Source organism: Danio aesculapii, chromosome 20 (genome assembly GCF_903798145.1).
Source record: "Danio aesculapii chromosome 20, fDanAes4.1, whole genome shotgun sequence".
Classification (NCBI taxonomy): Eukaryota; Metazoa; Chordata; class Actinopteri; order Cypriniformes; family Danionidae; genus Danio; species Danio aesculapii.
Genome location: NC_079454.1, coordinates 3,448,979 through 3,463,978, shown reverse-complemented (window position 1 = coordinate 3,463,978; position 15,000 = coordinate 3,448,979). Strand labels below are relative to the sequence as shown.

At 36.7% G+C, this 15,000-nt stretch overlaps 1 protein-coding gene across 1 annotated transcript in view; it reads right to left on the bottom strand.

Moving 5' to 3' along the window:
• Window positions 1-15,000, bottom strand: part of ptprk (protein tyrosine phosphatase receptor type K) — a 344,134-nt gene that overhangs the window by 27,142 nt on the left and 301,992 nt on the right. Inside the window, 3 exon segments of the mRNA XM_056481373.1 lie at window positions 3,946-4,062; window positions 7,841-7,938; window positions 12,885-12,921. Of these exon segments, the coding sequence (XP_056337348.1) occupies window positions 3,946-4,062; window positions 7,841-7,938; window positions 12,885-12,921 (252 nt within the window).

The window sequence follows — 15,000 nt, the reverse complement described above, 5'->3', positions numbered from 1 at the left end:
AATACAACAGCCCACAAGATAGCAGGCCTAAGCACTGTTCAATATGTGTGCACAGCTGCTTCTGAGGTTAGATACACAGTAGTGATGGTAAGTTCAGATCTTTTCTGTGAACCGGATCTTTGGTGACAATCCTCCCATGTTAGGACTCAACATATCAAAAATTTTGTAGTCAGCAATCATAATTTCAGTCAGTTAAAACATCACCATGATCTCAAAAGTTTCTTGCATTTAAGTTCTGCAACCCAACTGAAGCATGATTCACTTATTTAAATTCCATTACGACATTCTGTTATGAAATAAACTTAAGTTTCACCAGATCGCCTCATTTAATCGGTTTACCCACGCTGCAGTAGTTCAAGTTTAGATCAGTCAAAGCAGGCTGTCATGAATTGTTTGTGTTCAGTTCACTGAATCACATGCACCTTATTATGAGTTCACTCATTCTCAAATCTGATCTCTAGTGTACTGTTCTAGTAACTGAATAACTCTATATATTGGTTTCAAGTCAGAGGGGGTATCAGGCATGTTAAAAAGTAAGTCTCTGTGGATAAGAGTTCATACTGGAGAGGCAAATCGTTTCAAATGATTTAGTACGATTTGATGAATTAGTTCTACCAGTTCACTAAGATCCGCTTAAAATGAATGATTTGTTCGCGATCACCAATATGGAAATAAAACCTACTATTAGACACAAATGTGTTGAATTAATACTTATTAGTGTCTGCTCGGGTCGTATTTAATGTGTCACTGTGCTGCTGTCATGTCCACTCGTTGTTTAGTCGCTGGAGCAACAGTGAGGACTGACTGGAGGAAGACTGGCTTGATCTGGCCAATGGCAGCAGGATTACAGACTCAGACGTGCCGTGCGGCTCAAACATCCAGGCGTAAAACTGGCATCACGATGTAAATAAATTAACTTCTAAAAGGCTTATGTATTAAATACATTTATAAAGACAAAAACAAAGGACGATTTTGCTATAATTTTAGTTCGTTTGAGTTTTATATATACTCAATACAGAGACGGTTCTAGTTCTAAAAAAACTTTTATTTATATTTCAGTAAACGAAAAAGATTTTCAATTCTCTTTTCGCTTTTTCGTTTGTTTTTTGTTAACTATAATAACCTTGGTGTGAACATCAGACAAAGTGGCTTCACACATTCAGAAAGTAAAGTTAGACATGGGTTATCATCCTCAGGCACACACAGATACAATGAAGTCACACAAACAAGTAAGTGTAAGGGTGATTTTAGAATTGTGGGTACATTCTGCATCTCCAGGATATGATGTATTATGATATATTATGTGACAAACTGTAAAATGTTTTTATGTGTCCATTTAGTCTTGAAAATATTAACTTAATTCTCCTGAATCATACATTCAGCTTTAATTAACATGAAATAAAGTCTAATCTTCAGTTGTTGTGTGTTTCCTCTATTAAGTTAGACACATTTGCATGAATCATCTATTTTCTGTATTATTTGTAATATTAGTGTTATAAAAACACATTGTGTGTGTGTGTGTGTGTCTATGTTCTAGTTAGCTCTGTTACATCGGTGATCAAAAGGCCGAACAATCTGTAAAGTGCTGATAAAAAAGCATGTGACTTGTTCCAAATGATGTCACTTCCTGTGGCGAGAAACTCCGGAAGGTATACGCTTATTTCACGTAGCCGCCATTTTAAAACACAAAAGCAAGGCTGCGGTGGGAAGAAACCTGGAAGTATAGGATCAGCAGCACTGTAAACATTGCAGCAACATGCAAACCTCCAGCTGTTGCCGCGATTTCAAAGTGAAGATGTGGTGTAAACATCACTTTATTATCAGTCAGTTCAGTTTAATTTAAACAATTAAAAGCATATTAGACATTAAACAAAACCACAATCTCTTTACGAGTAATATGCCTAAGTGTCCTCCAAGATTTCAGCTCATGGCACCAGGTAAACACCGTGGGGACGCATCCCTGCTTCAAACTATGAAATCCAGTGAGCGATAAAACAGTTCAGTCCTCTGTAGCACACCCTTGTGTTGTCTGTAATCCCTGCTGAAAAATCCATCTTAAACCAGCCTAGGCTGGTTGGCTGGTTTTAGCTGGTTGACCAGCCTGGTTTTAGAGGGGTTTTGGCCATTTCCATGCTGGTTTCCAGCCATTTCCAGCCTGGTCTTAGCTGGTCAGGCTGGAAAATGACCAGCTAAATCCAGCTAAAACCAGCTTGACCAGCCTGGTTTAAGCTGGACATAGCTGGTTTTGGCTGGGCTTCCAGCCTGGCAAGGTGGTCAAGCTGGTTTTAACTGGTCATTTTCCAGCCTGACCAGCTAAGACCAGGCTGGAAATGGCTGGAAACCAGCCTGTAAATGGCCAAAACCCCTCTAAAACCAGGCTGGTCGACCAGCTAAAACCAGCCAACCAGCCTAGGCTGGTTTAAGCTGGTTTTTTCAGTAGGGATAGTGTTGTCCTGGTACTGAAGTTATAAAAACATCCATTTCCCGCTAACATTCAATCGCCGCTGAGCGTGTTCATAAACACCGCTGATTTGTCATAGTATTCACCAGTGCTCAACAGAAATGACTGTGATTGGCCATGAAGGTCATCAGTTCACTGCACTTCCCGAGTGCAAACACAGATATAAGGATACTGGAGGGTTCTAAACCCACGAAGATCAATCGATTACTTGTCTGTGTTTGTACTCGGTAAACATCGGTGACGTGTGGTGAACTGATGACCTACACGGCCAATCACAGTCATTTCTGTTGAGCGCTGGTGAATACTACAGGATAGAGGGAAATTGATGTTTTTTATTTCAGTACCGAAATTCAGTATCATGACAGGTGTAATATAGTGAAAGAATCAGTTCGTTAATTTGAGCTTGATAAATGGCATCTAAAACTTGTGTTTGGGAAAGAAAACGTTAGCTAGCTAGTGCTTTTTCCCTTAACTTAAAGGCGGTGAAATGATAAATTTGTGTCACGTTCTCTTCAGTGATATGATATACAGCCAGGTGCACAACGTTTCTGTGTGACTCAGTCGATACTTCAGGTTTTCTTCCCACCGCAGCCTCGATTTCACTTTTAAAAATGGCGGCCGTGTGAAATCAGTCATTATTCTTCTGTTATTATTTTGTGTAAAATATTTAGTGTTGGCGACGCAGTGGCGCAGTAGGTAGTGCTGTGACCTCACAGCAAGAAGGTCGCTGGTTCGAGCCTCGGCTGGGTCAGTTGGTGTTTCTGTGTGGAGTTTGCATGTTCTCCCTGCGTTTGTGTGGGTTTTCTCCGGGTGCTCCGGTTTCCCCCACAGTCTAAAGACATGTGGTACAGGTAAATTGGATGGGCTAAATTGTCCATAGTGTATGAGTGTGAGTGAGTGTGTATGGATGTTTCCCAGAGATGGGTTGCGGCTGGAGGGGCATCCGCTGCGTAAAAATGTGCTGGATAAGTTGGCGGTTCATTCCGCTGTGGCGACCCCGGATTAATAAAGGGACTAAGCCGAACAGAAAATTAATGAATGAATGTTTAGGGTTCATAAATAGTAGATTAATTATGTGAGATTTCAGTCAATTAACTATTAAAAACAATAATATAAAACTGTGTATTAGACATGCCATGTGGAGTCTGGTTTGAGGTTAGCATCTGGAGCTAAAGCACAAAATGCTGGAAAATGCTCTGTTACCCTCAACTTTGTTAGTGGTTTTAAAAGTTGAACAATATGTTAAACAACAGAATCATATTAAAAAAATATTTTGTATTATTTTACATGAATAATGGGTTCAGTTTACTGTAAATTATAGATTAGTCATTATAATTTAAGGAAAATCTATGAAAAAAATGTCCCCACAATTCTGGAATGGACCACATATTTTGAATGGCCAGAGAGAGTTACACTTTATGTATTTGCACAGGTCAAAAGAACATCAATAATGAGATAACATTAAACATCAAAAATAATCTCACCCTCTCCAGAGTGAACGTCCTGACGACATATTCAGCGAGCGGCTCCACCTCCACAAATGTGACTTTAAAATCTCCGTAAACTTCAGCATCATCAGGCCAGTACTTATAGCATTTGACCTAGAGGAGGACCAGACCAAGCAAACATAAAATACAGAGCGGAAAACATGCAACGTTTATGTATCAGAGTATCAGGGAGACTTTTATGCTCAGTAAATACTCTCTTAAAGAGATAGTACACCAAAAATATGTGCATTCCTTTGCTCATTACTCCACTTGTTCCAAACTTGTTTGAGTTTCTTTGTTCTGTTGAACAATAAAGAAGATATACTGAAGAATTCTGGGGAGAAACACTGCATTTTTTATTCCTACAATGGAGGTCAATGGCTGTTTTTCCCCCAGCATTCTTCAGAATATCTCTTTTAGTGTTGAACAGAAGAAAGAAACTCATACACGTTCAGAACCACTTGAGTGTGAGTGAACGACATTGCATTTTTTAAATTCATCTTAAAGCAGGGGTGTCCACATTTGCTCCTGAAGTCCTGGTGTCCTGCAAAGTTTAGCTCCAACCCCAATCAGACACACTTGGGCTAGCTAATCAAGCTCTTTCTAGGCTTTCTAGAAACATCTTTTCAGGTGTGTTGAGGCAAGTTGGAGCTAAAATCTGCAGGTCACCAGCCTTCCAGGACCGAGTTTGAATACCCCTGTCTTAAAGGGACAGTTCACTTAAAATGTAAATTTCTGTCATCATTTAATCTCCATTCACTCGTTCAAAACCTGTTTGAGTTTGCAAATGAAGAAGATTTGAATAATATTGGAGATCTGACCTCCACAGTATTTGCTTTATCTACTATAGAAGTCAGTTGTTACAGGTTTTCAGCGTTCTTCAAAATATCTTGCTTTGATTTCGACAGAAAAAAAGAAACTCGTACAGTTTTAAAACCAAAGGTGAACATTTAGTAAATGTTTATTTTTGAATGAACTGTCCCTTTAAACACAGTCACGACATCTACTGATGCAGAGCAACTGATTCACAGCAGTCAACATTTACTTCTAATGGTGTAAAACGTTATTGTGTACTGTTATTTTACTGTCATGCACTGCAAAAAATGCTTTTACTACACACATTTTCATCTTGTTTCTAGTGCAAAATATCTAAACATTCTTAAATCAAGAAGCATTTTCTAGACAAGCGATGTGTCTTGTTTTCAGAAATAATGTCAATATTAAGTCAGTTTTTCCCGGGATAACAGGGTAAGAGAAATAATCTTAGGTCAAAAGGATAAACAAGATCATTTCCCTTACCCTATTAGCAGATTATGTTGCATGTTTTAAGGAAAAACTCACTTAATATCGGCATATTATTTCTGAAAACAAGACAGTCTTGCTTGTCTAGAAAAAGCTTCTTGATTTAAGAATGTTAAGTAGACGTGATCTTGGGCTACGAGATCTCACGAGACTAAATCTCGCCGAGGTGAAAAGTTGTCTCAGGGGTTGTGATGTTATGCTGGAGCGTGAGGGTGAATTTAGCACCGAAGACTTGATTTGAACCACACATCAAGTGCTTTGCACACACCTGACAGGCTGGCCTCGGAGTTGCGTGTCACTCGTTTGGGGCGGGTGAGTGTGCCTTAACCGATTTATTCTTCACTGGAGTTTAAAGGTAGCCTCCAAGAGCAGAGGCTACTACAACTGCAACTTTTTTTTTTACACTTATTTACACATATTTTCTATTCATATATTAGCAAATTCTTAGCTAATATTTAAAATTATATATAAACTCTATTTTCCATTCATATATTTAGCAGTGTTTACATGTCTTTTACTGTATAAAATTCATTAAAATAGAAGTAAAATAACATTCATTACAAACATACAGTTAAAGTCAGAATTATTAGCCTCTCTTTGAATTTTTTTCCCTTTTTTAAAAAATATTTCCCAAATGATGTTTAACAGATTCAGGAAATTTTCACAGTATTTCTGATAATATTTTTTCTTCCGGAGAAAGTCTTATTTGTTTTATTTAGGCTAGAATAAAAGCAGTTTTTAATGTTTTATGAACCATTTATAAGGTCAAAATTATAAGTCTCTTTAAGCTATATTTTTCCGATAGTCTACAGAACAAACCATCGTTATACAATAACCTGCCTAATTACCCTAACCGGCCTAGTTAACCTAATTAACCTAGTTAAGCCTTTAAATGTCACTTTAAGCTGTATAGAAGTGTCTTGAAGAATATCTAGTCAAATATTATTTACTGTCATCATGACAAATATAAAATAAATCAGTTATTAGAGATGAGTTATTAAAACTATTATGTTTACAATGTGTTGAAAAAAATCTTCTCTCCGTTAAACAGAAATTTGGGGAAAAATAAAGAGGGGGGCAAATAATTCAGGGGGACTTCAACTGTACATTACAAGCACCTGAATAGTTTTGCAATTTGTGATTTTTTTTTTCAGTTTAAAGGGCACATAGGTTACCCCTTTTTTCAGATTTAATACGAGTCTTTTGTGTCTCCAGAATGTGTCTGTAAAGTTTCAGCTCAAAACAGCCATCAGATTATTGATTATACATTTTATTAAATTCTATTTTATACATTTCTGCACCAGGAGGCGGTTTTGCTGTACTGCACCTTTAAGGCTAGTCCTCCCCGCCCACCGTTTCTACGTGCCTTTCTGCGTGCCTTAATCTTCTCCCTCGGCTGTGTCAGACAACAGACAGACTTAAAGGAAGCAGATCTCACGTAGCGTTTGTGAGGAATACGTTTAGCTTTGCACTCTTTTTGCATGCAAATGTGACACAGGATACAGGTTAATATCGACTGCTGTATGGATATCTGTTATGTTAATGTACAATATAACCTGATTTAACGTCCACAAACCGGGATTGAAGCATCTTCCTTTATAATTGTTCTGACACGCAGCTGTGCTGATGAAGTGAATCTGAAGTAAATCGCTGTAATTCATTACACACATGCTCTGTTTTAAAACATTTTAAACTTGTGAAACTCACTCTTGATCACGTTTGATGATGATTGATGATCCTAGCGAACTGAACACACCTTTTATTCCCGGCTGCTTTGCGCTCGTCCTCTCTTGTTGATATGATTATTCATGTGACTACCGGGACATGTTAATACCTGCAGCTGTCAATCAATTCGGTGGGCGGGGGGACCGCACTCCTAGGTAAAGTTGCGGTCAATCTGAAAACCGCTCCAATTGGTCCACTGCTTTTATGTTGTTAAATTTAAAAAAAATGACTGGGTGTGTTTATATCACCTCAATACACCGATCTATACACTATACCTACACATATGTCTGTCCAAACAGCTTGAATAGCTGATGGGTGGCCTTTAATAAAATCTTTTCCATTCATGTATTTCATCATTGAAGATTTCTTAAAAATACTGTACAAATCTCGTTTCGTCTCGTTCTTGTGAACCCAGTCTCGTGTCTCGTCTCGTGGAGTAAGCGTCTTGTCACACCCCTTATGTTTAGATATTTGAACTAGAAACAAGACAAAAACCTTAAGTACTAAAATCATTTGTTGCAGTGTATGAGATGATTTGAGCGTTCTGACTGCTGTGAAGTCATTTCAAATGCACATATATAACTTAAACTTACCACTAAAACATGCACAATGATCAAAACATGCCTCAACCCTTTGAGAAGTGCTGCAAAGTCATCACTATAGTTTCTTTGGTTTGATTTAGTGGTGACCCACGACAGGCTGTGTGGGATTGAGCCGTTTTTGTCCATCAGAGCAGATGAAATATCTCACTCTTCAAAAGGTTTTATCAGGCAGGGGCCTCAGGTCACGTCACAGAGCACAAAACACACACACACACAAACACAGACACACATGCGGCCCCTCAGCAGGCACTATAGGCACATACCCGGCCCACCTCCACTAGGTTGGTTACCATGACGATACAGGCCGACTGCTCCTGCCAGATCATTCTCCAGAAGTCATACACCGTCTCGTGGACAGGACCTGCGCACACGCAAACACACACCAGAGCATAAGCTTGTGAAAAAACACACCGAGGCTGTGCACAGTATTTGTTCTCCTGTAAAAATTGTACATTTAAATTATTTAAAAAAGCATAATAATGAGCAAGGACATTTGTTAACGAATTTGTTGATATAGTTGAAGTCAGAATTATTAGCCCCCCTGAATTATCAGCCCCCCTGAATTATTAGCCCCCCTGTTTATTTTTTCCCCCAATTTCTGTTTAACGGAGAGCAGATTTTGTTCAACACATTTCTAATTATAATAGTGTTAATAACTCATTTCTAATAACTGATTTATTTTATCTTTGTCATGATGACAGTAAATAATATTAGACTAGATATTCTTCAAGACACTTCTATACAGCTTAAAGTGACATTTAAAGGCTTAACTAGGTTAATTAGGTTAACTAGGCAGGTTGGGGTAATTAGGCAAGTTATTGTATAATGATGGTTTGTTCTGTAGACAGTCGAAAAAAAATAGCTGAAAGGGGTTAATAATATTGACCTTAAAATGGTGTTTAAAAATTAAAAACTGCTTTTATTCTAGCCAAAATAAAACAAATAAGACTTTCTCCAGAAGAAAAAATATTATCAGACATACTGTGAAAATTTCCTTGCTCTGTTAAACATCATTTGGGAAATATTTAAAAAAAAGGGAAAAAATTTCAACCCAGGCTCATTCTGAGAACGTAGTCCCGTGGACATTTCTGGAGACTGCGAAATACGTAGCCGGGGGTACGTACGGCTGCATTTCATTTTTTTAAGCGAACGCTGCGGGCCGGTGTGACGCCGTTTCTTTTGACGCTTGCCGACCGGCTGCTCGCCTCCGTGTGGAGGGCTTTCCCGCTGCAACCAGTTTGCCCGGTTAGCTCTTCGTGTACTCTGGCGGACTCGAGGCGCAGAGAGGGGCTGACCACGACCACGCCCGGGTTCGAGTCCGGGGAAGAGCGGTTCCAGAAATCAGGTAAGAAAACAAAAACAAAATCCCAAAAATGAAGCGAACAAGTTCGTCACAGGGTGAGAATGCGGTCAAAATCCGAAAACGTGGTAAAAATCAGACGAGGGCTTTTCTTTTTCTGGACGGCTTTTGTGAATCGTCATTGGTTGGGTTTAGGGACGGAGGAGGGTGGGTCAGCCGATTGGCCGGTCGCACGGTCAATCATTCTGTCATCCAGGCAGAAGGTCATTCGACAGCGGCCTCTCGCGGATTCGCGAAAACAAAAACTGCAAAAATACGTACCTCCTGGGATGTATTTCGCGGTCTCCAGAAACGTCCACGGGACTACGTTCTCAGAATGAGCCAGGGTTGAAAAATTTCAAAGAGGGGCTAATAATTCTGACTTGAACTGTATTTATCTTCTGGAGGAACTCCTCTAGAGAAACTTGATTAAAATAAATGCCTCATTAACCTAGTTAAGTCTTTAAATGTCACTTTAAGCTGAATACTAGTGTCTTGCAAAATATCTAGTAAATTATGATGTACTGTCATCCCAGAAAAGACAAAAGAATTGAGTTATTGAAACTCTTATGTGTTTAGAATCTGTCCGTAAAACAACACTTGGGAAATATTTATAAAATCATTTAAATTCCACAAGAGGGCTAATCATAGTCTTTTTTTGTCTTCAACTGTATCTATATAATGTTCATGTATTATCAGTGGTGTAGTCGGGGCTATACGCACGTATACTCCGTTTGCCTACTTTTTTCCACGAGCTGTTTGGGTATTACGACTTCTGAGGATCAATAATTGTGCATACTCTCGGTATTAGGCATGGGAGGATAACCGTTTTCAAGGTATACCGCGGTTTGGAAAAGTCAAGGTTTTAAAACCGTTCATTTTCTACTATACACTTCCCAAGGTATGTGTACGATTTTTTTATTTAAGTATTGTTTTTTAGGACAACAGTATCTCCAGCAGAAAAAATATCAAAAGATGCTGTTTTAAATGGTAAAGAAATCTGTGTTGTATGAAAACAAATGAAGACAGCAGAAGTCAATGATTCATTTGAATTATTTAGCCTGACATGTTTACTGTTCCAAAATATTTCTCAAAATAAAATATATTGTGTTCATACCGTGAAACCGTGATATTTTTATTCAAGGTTATCATACTGTCAGAATCGTATACTGGCCCATGCCTACTCAGTATACTCACTTGTTTCGGTGATTAAACTTCCCTAATTTACGTGTATTCACGTCCTCTTTAACTGTCTACCGAATGTTTTTTTAACTCCATTCTTAATTGGTTACACTTTTGTTTTAAATTGCACAATTCCCCGCCCCCGACGACCGCAGCAGCTGTGAAAAAAGTTTTTCGAAGACGACGACAAGTCAACTAAATGATGTCTCGCAGAAACATTCAGGTAAGATTATAAAAAAGCATGGGTGTCAATTTAGACCCCTATATTTCTATTCAGTCCCCCTAAAGCTTTTGCGAGTACCTCATGAACTGTACCCTACTAAACGATCGCCTCAGTCCCCTCCTACTTTTTTATTTAATCAGCATTAAATCAAAAGTCTTTATTTAATATATGGAAAAATCTGCTTGAATATAGGCTGGTATTGAGGTTTTTGATAAAGCGTGCTTTGCTTTTCTTTTCTTGATTTTTTTCTTTTAAGTTTACAGTTCGTTAACAACACACAATACTTGATATAGCCGTCTTGCAACGTTGCCTTACTGCTGGTGGCACTATTAGCCAAGCCAATCATTAAATAGGATTAGACTATTAGCATCTTGCTTTAAAATGTTTTAAAAATGTCAAATATTTCAAAACAAATTTGTTGAAATATTTGTCCTTTGTAAACAGATAGTTGACCCAAAAAATTAAAATGGTCATCATTTATTCTGTTGAACACAAAAGAAGCTGGGCACCTGTAACCATTGACTTCCAGAGTATTTGTTTTTCCTTCTGTGCAAGTCAATAGTTACAGCTAACTGATGTTAAATAAATATATATATAGCAAATGAATCAAACAAACACTGATTTTCGTTGTTTCTTTGCCTACTTTTAAAATTTGGCTTGGGTAGGTAATAGTACACTACCTTTTTTTTAGGACTACACCACTGTGTATTATATATACTGTATAATAGGGTTGCACGGTTTACCAGTACTATGGTAGTTTGTGATACTATGGCTCCAAAATACTGGCGGATCTGCTGTAGTTTGTAAACAGTAGTATCATCATTAACGGTCTATCTACAATAGGTAATGTTGCATGTGGAAAAGCTCACACATTTGAGCAATAGATCATGTTATTTGAATAGTCTATGGAGCACTTTAAGGTTGCAAACTGTGTAGGATTCACGCATTTTATGGCAGCCTATTGAAAGTTTTCTGATGCTTCAGTTCGATCTGAATTGGTTCATTTCTGTTTGTTAATATGATTTAGTAGCTACAACAATTGTGACAATCTCTTTAAAAAAACGACTCACAAAGTGACAGTACTTTGGATTGTTACCTGATAAGACTGAAAAAAACAATAGATGAAAAACTCAAAATAGCAACAGGAAACTATTTCTGACCACTTCATATAGCCCAATTTTGTTTGACAAATGCTCTTTTTGTAACAAATTTCATTTGGTATAATTTGTATCTTATTTTAATATATTTTCCGTTGGTCAGCTTTCTACAAAATAAACAGAAAAAAGGAATATATTTTGGGTGAAGTGATGTGCAAATAATACTTTTTTTCAATAATAAGGGAATTATGAATTAAATTCAAGTAGGCCTGTTATAACATTTAGTATTTCGGACAATTTTCTTTATAATTTGAGTTGTGAATTACAGTATCACAACACTACTTGGTATCATAATACTTCATCTGGTATAATATCGTAAGATGAATTAATAGTATTGTGACAACCTTACTGTATAAGACACAATTACAGCAACCAAAGAGAAACTGGCATGATAAATGAAGTGTCAAAGAGTCCAGCTGAAGCATGGCTCTCCACAATGGTGACTTCCACCAAAACCAGTGTTTTCAGCACATCTCACCAACACAGTACAACCATTTTGACTGAATTAGCTGCTAAGAAGTTATACTGACATTAAAATCATCTTTGATCTGTATATGATGTTCACAAATGTCCCCTTGTAATTTATTTCAATGATATCTGCTAGCAGTTTAAAGTGCAGTCATGAACATACTCCGCATTTATTACATTGAGTAGAAAATCTGGCTAATGCCTATCCCTAAACCTAACCTTAACACATGTAGTTTCCTACGCAAACCAGTATCAAGCAATTGTGTGTTTAAAAGTAATCTACTACACATCCAAACACAAACCTCTTGGCAAAACGAGGCTAAATCTGGGTTTTCCATGAAAATGTAATAGGAGTCTAATGATAAACCAAAAATAGACTACTGATCGAATAGATAGGAATGAATGACTACACGTGTGAAGCGTCTAATCTATATATTTGATGATATATTTGTCTATATATTTGTTAGATGTTCATTGAAGCCAAAATTCAGATTTTTTAGCTAAAAGGTTTATGTTTGGATGTCTATTAGACATAATTTAAACGCACTGCAAGTGCACGCTCAGTAAATGTACTGTAAAATGTAGGGTTACACTATTTTAAGGTGACATAACTACAGTGTAACTACTCTACTATCTACTGAGTATCATTAATTATTACCTGTACTTACAGTACTAACAGTATGTGAGTCAAGTTCAGGGTTAGCCACATGTAATTATGCATAACTAACTGCAATTACCATAGTAAATGTATGGAATATCCGAAGTTAAAGTGTTACCAAATAAAGTATGAATTTATATTCAGAAGTCAGTAGCTGTGAACTATTAAGCATGCACACTTTGTAAGATCAAGTAGACTAGAGTGCAGTGCTTACTTTATGAGTTTCTGATTTGATTTTAGCAGCGAGGAAAAGAAGATTTATCCAAGCGTTCACATTTACCTTGAGTTGCGATGTAATGACTGGGCCGCTGGTATCCCTGCAGGAGAAACCAAAATAACGCTTCAGTAATTGAGAAGGCAGCAAGGAAATGCAGTCAACATTTCTGAGGTTAATTGATTTTACAGTGGCCTATGCAAAAGTTAGGTTTTTCAAGCCTGGGGTGCGTTTCCCAAAACCACACCAAGTTTGCAAGTTTATTGTTATGTGCGTTTCCCAAAACCACACCAAGTTTGCAAGTTTATTGTTATGTGCGTTTCCCAAAACCACACCAAGTTTGCAAGTTTATTGTTATGAGCATAGTTCAGCAATTCAATGATTCCCAAATCCATCGTTCAAACAGTTCCTGTGAAGTGCTTTGAAATGTGCAGTTTTACTTGATGTTTGATATAATCTCAACTGAAACATGAAGAGATTGTGGGACATGGTGTAGCTCCTCCCCTTTTAAAAAAAAACAGCCAATAGTGTTTTGCTTTATCAGTGAGAGTGACCGAGCTCAAGAGCATCCAATGAAAAGCCAACGTGAAGCATCTTGAAGAGGGCGGGGCATGTCAGAGACTAGAGAGCATTTGATTGGTTGTGATGTGATGAGAAACTGTGACGTGAATAAAACTGTTGATTCATTAAGGCAGAAGAGACAAGCTTTACATGTTATTATCAGTTTTATACCTTCAAAATGTGGATATTGTCATGGTTCTGGAGCACACTAGCTTATAGAAATCTTAAAAACTAACAATACTGATACTAACATCTAAAAACAATATTGTCATTTCATGGGACCTTTAATTTGCTCTCAAGGTAATTTTATTAGTTCAGTTTAATGGTCTTCGGAGTGACAATTGTGCTCTCTTCTAAGTGCACTCCACAATTGGTTTCAAGCAGGGCCAGACAGAATCAGTGGACATTTTAATCTATTTCTGCTCAGAATTAAAAAAAAAAAGCTAAAAACATGAAATAAAATAAATATGACCTTTTAAACTTGTATTTAAGATTTGCAGTGCAAATCCAAAAATGCTAAAGTTTCTCATAAAATAGATCTACTGAAAGACAGAAAATATTACTTTACAAACCGTATTGTAAATAAGTCATAGAAACATTTGCATATTATAAATATTACTAAAATTTAGAACGTGAATGTGTTACATTTCTAAAGCTTGGGAAAAGTTTTATTTTATAAGTATGTCTCTTTATGTATATATGTTAAATGAGTGCTTCCCACACATAGACTTTACTTGGGTGGGCTGCCCAGGTATATAAGTGTACTTAGTGACACTTTTTTGAAATGGTGTCATCCTTTTACACTATTTTTGTATTAGTGTCATCCTTTTACACTATTTTTGTATTAGTGTCATCCTTTTACACTATTTTTGTATTAGTGTCATCCTTTTACACTATTTTTGTATTAGTGTCATCCTTTTACACTATTTTTGTATTAGTGTCATCCTTTTACACAATTTTTGTATTAGTGTCATCCTTTTACACAATTTTTGTATTAGTGTCATCCTTTTACACTATTTTTGTATTAGTGTCATCCTTTTACACTATTTTTGTATTAGTGTCATCCTTTTACACAATTTTTGTAATAGTGTCATCCTTTTACACTATTTTTGTATTAGTGTCATCCTTTTACACTATTTTTGTATTAGTGTCATCCTTTTACACTATTTTGTAATAGTGTCATCCTTTTACACAATTTTTGTATTAGTGTCATCCTTTACACTATTTTTGTAATAGTGTCATCCTTTACACAATTTTTGTATTAGTGTCATCCTTTTACACAATTTTTGTATTAGTGTCATCCTTTTACACTATTTTTGTATTAGTGTCATCCTTTTACACTATTTTTGTATTAGTGTCATCCTTTTACACTATTTTTGTAATAGTGTCATCCTTTTACACAATTTTTGTATTAGTGTCATCCTTTTACACAATTTTTGTATTAGTGTCATCCTTTTACACAATTTTTGTAATTAGTGTCATCCTTTTACACTATTTTTGTAATAGTGTCATCCTTTTACACTATTTTTGTAATAGTGTCATCCTTTTACACTATTTTTGTAATAGTGTCATCCTTTTACACTATTTTTGTATTAGTGTCATCCTTTTACACTATTTTTGT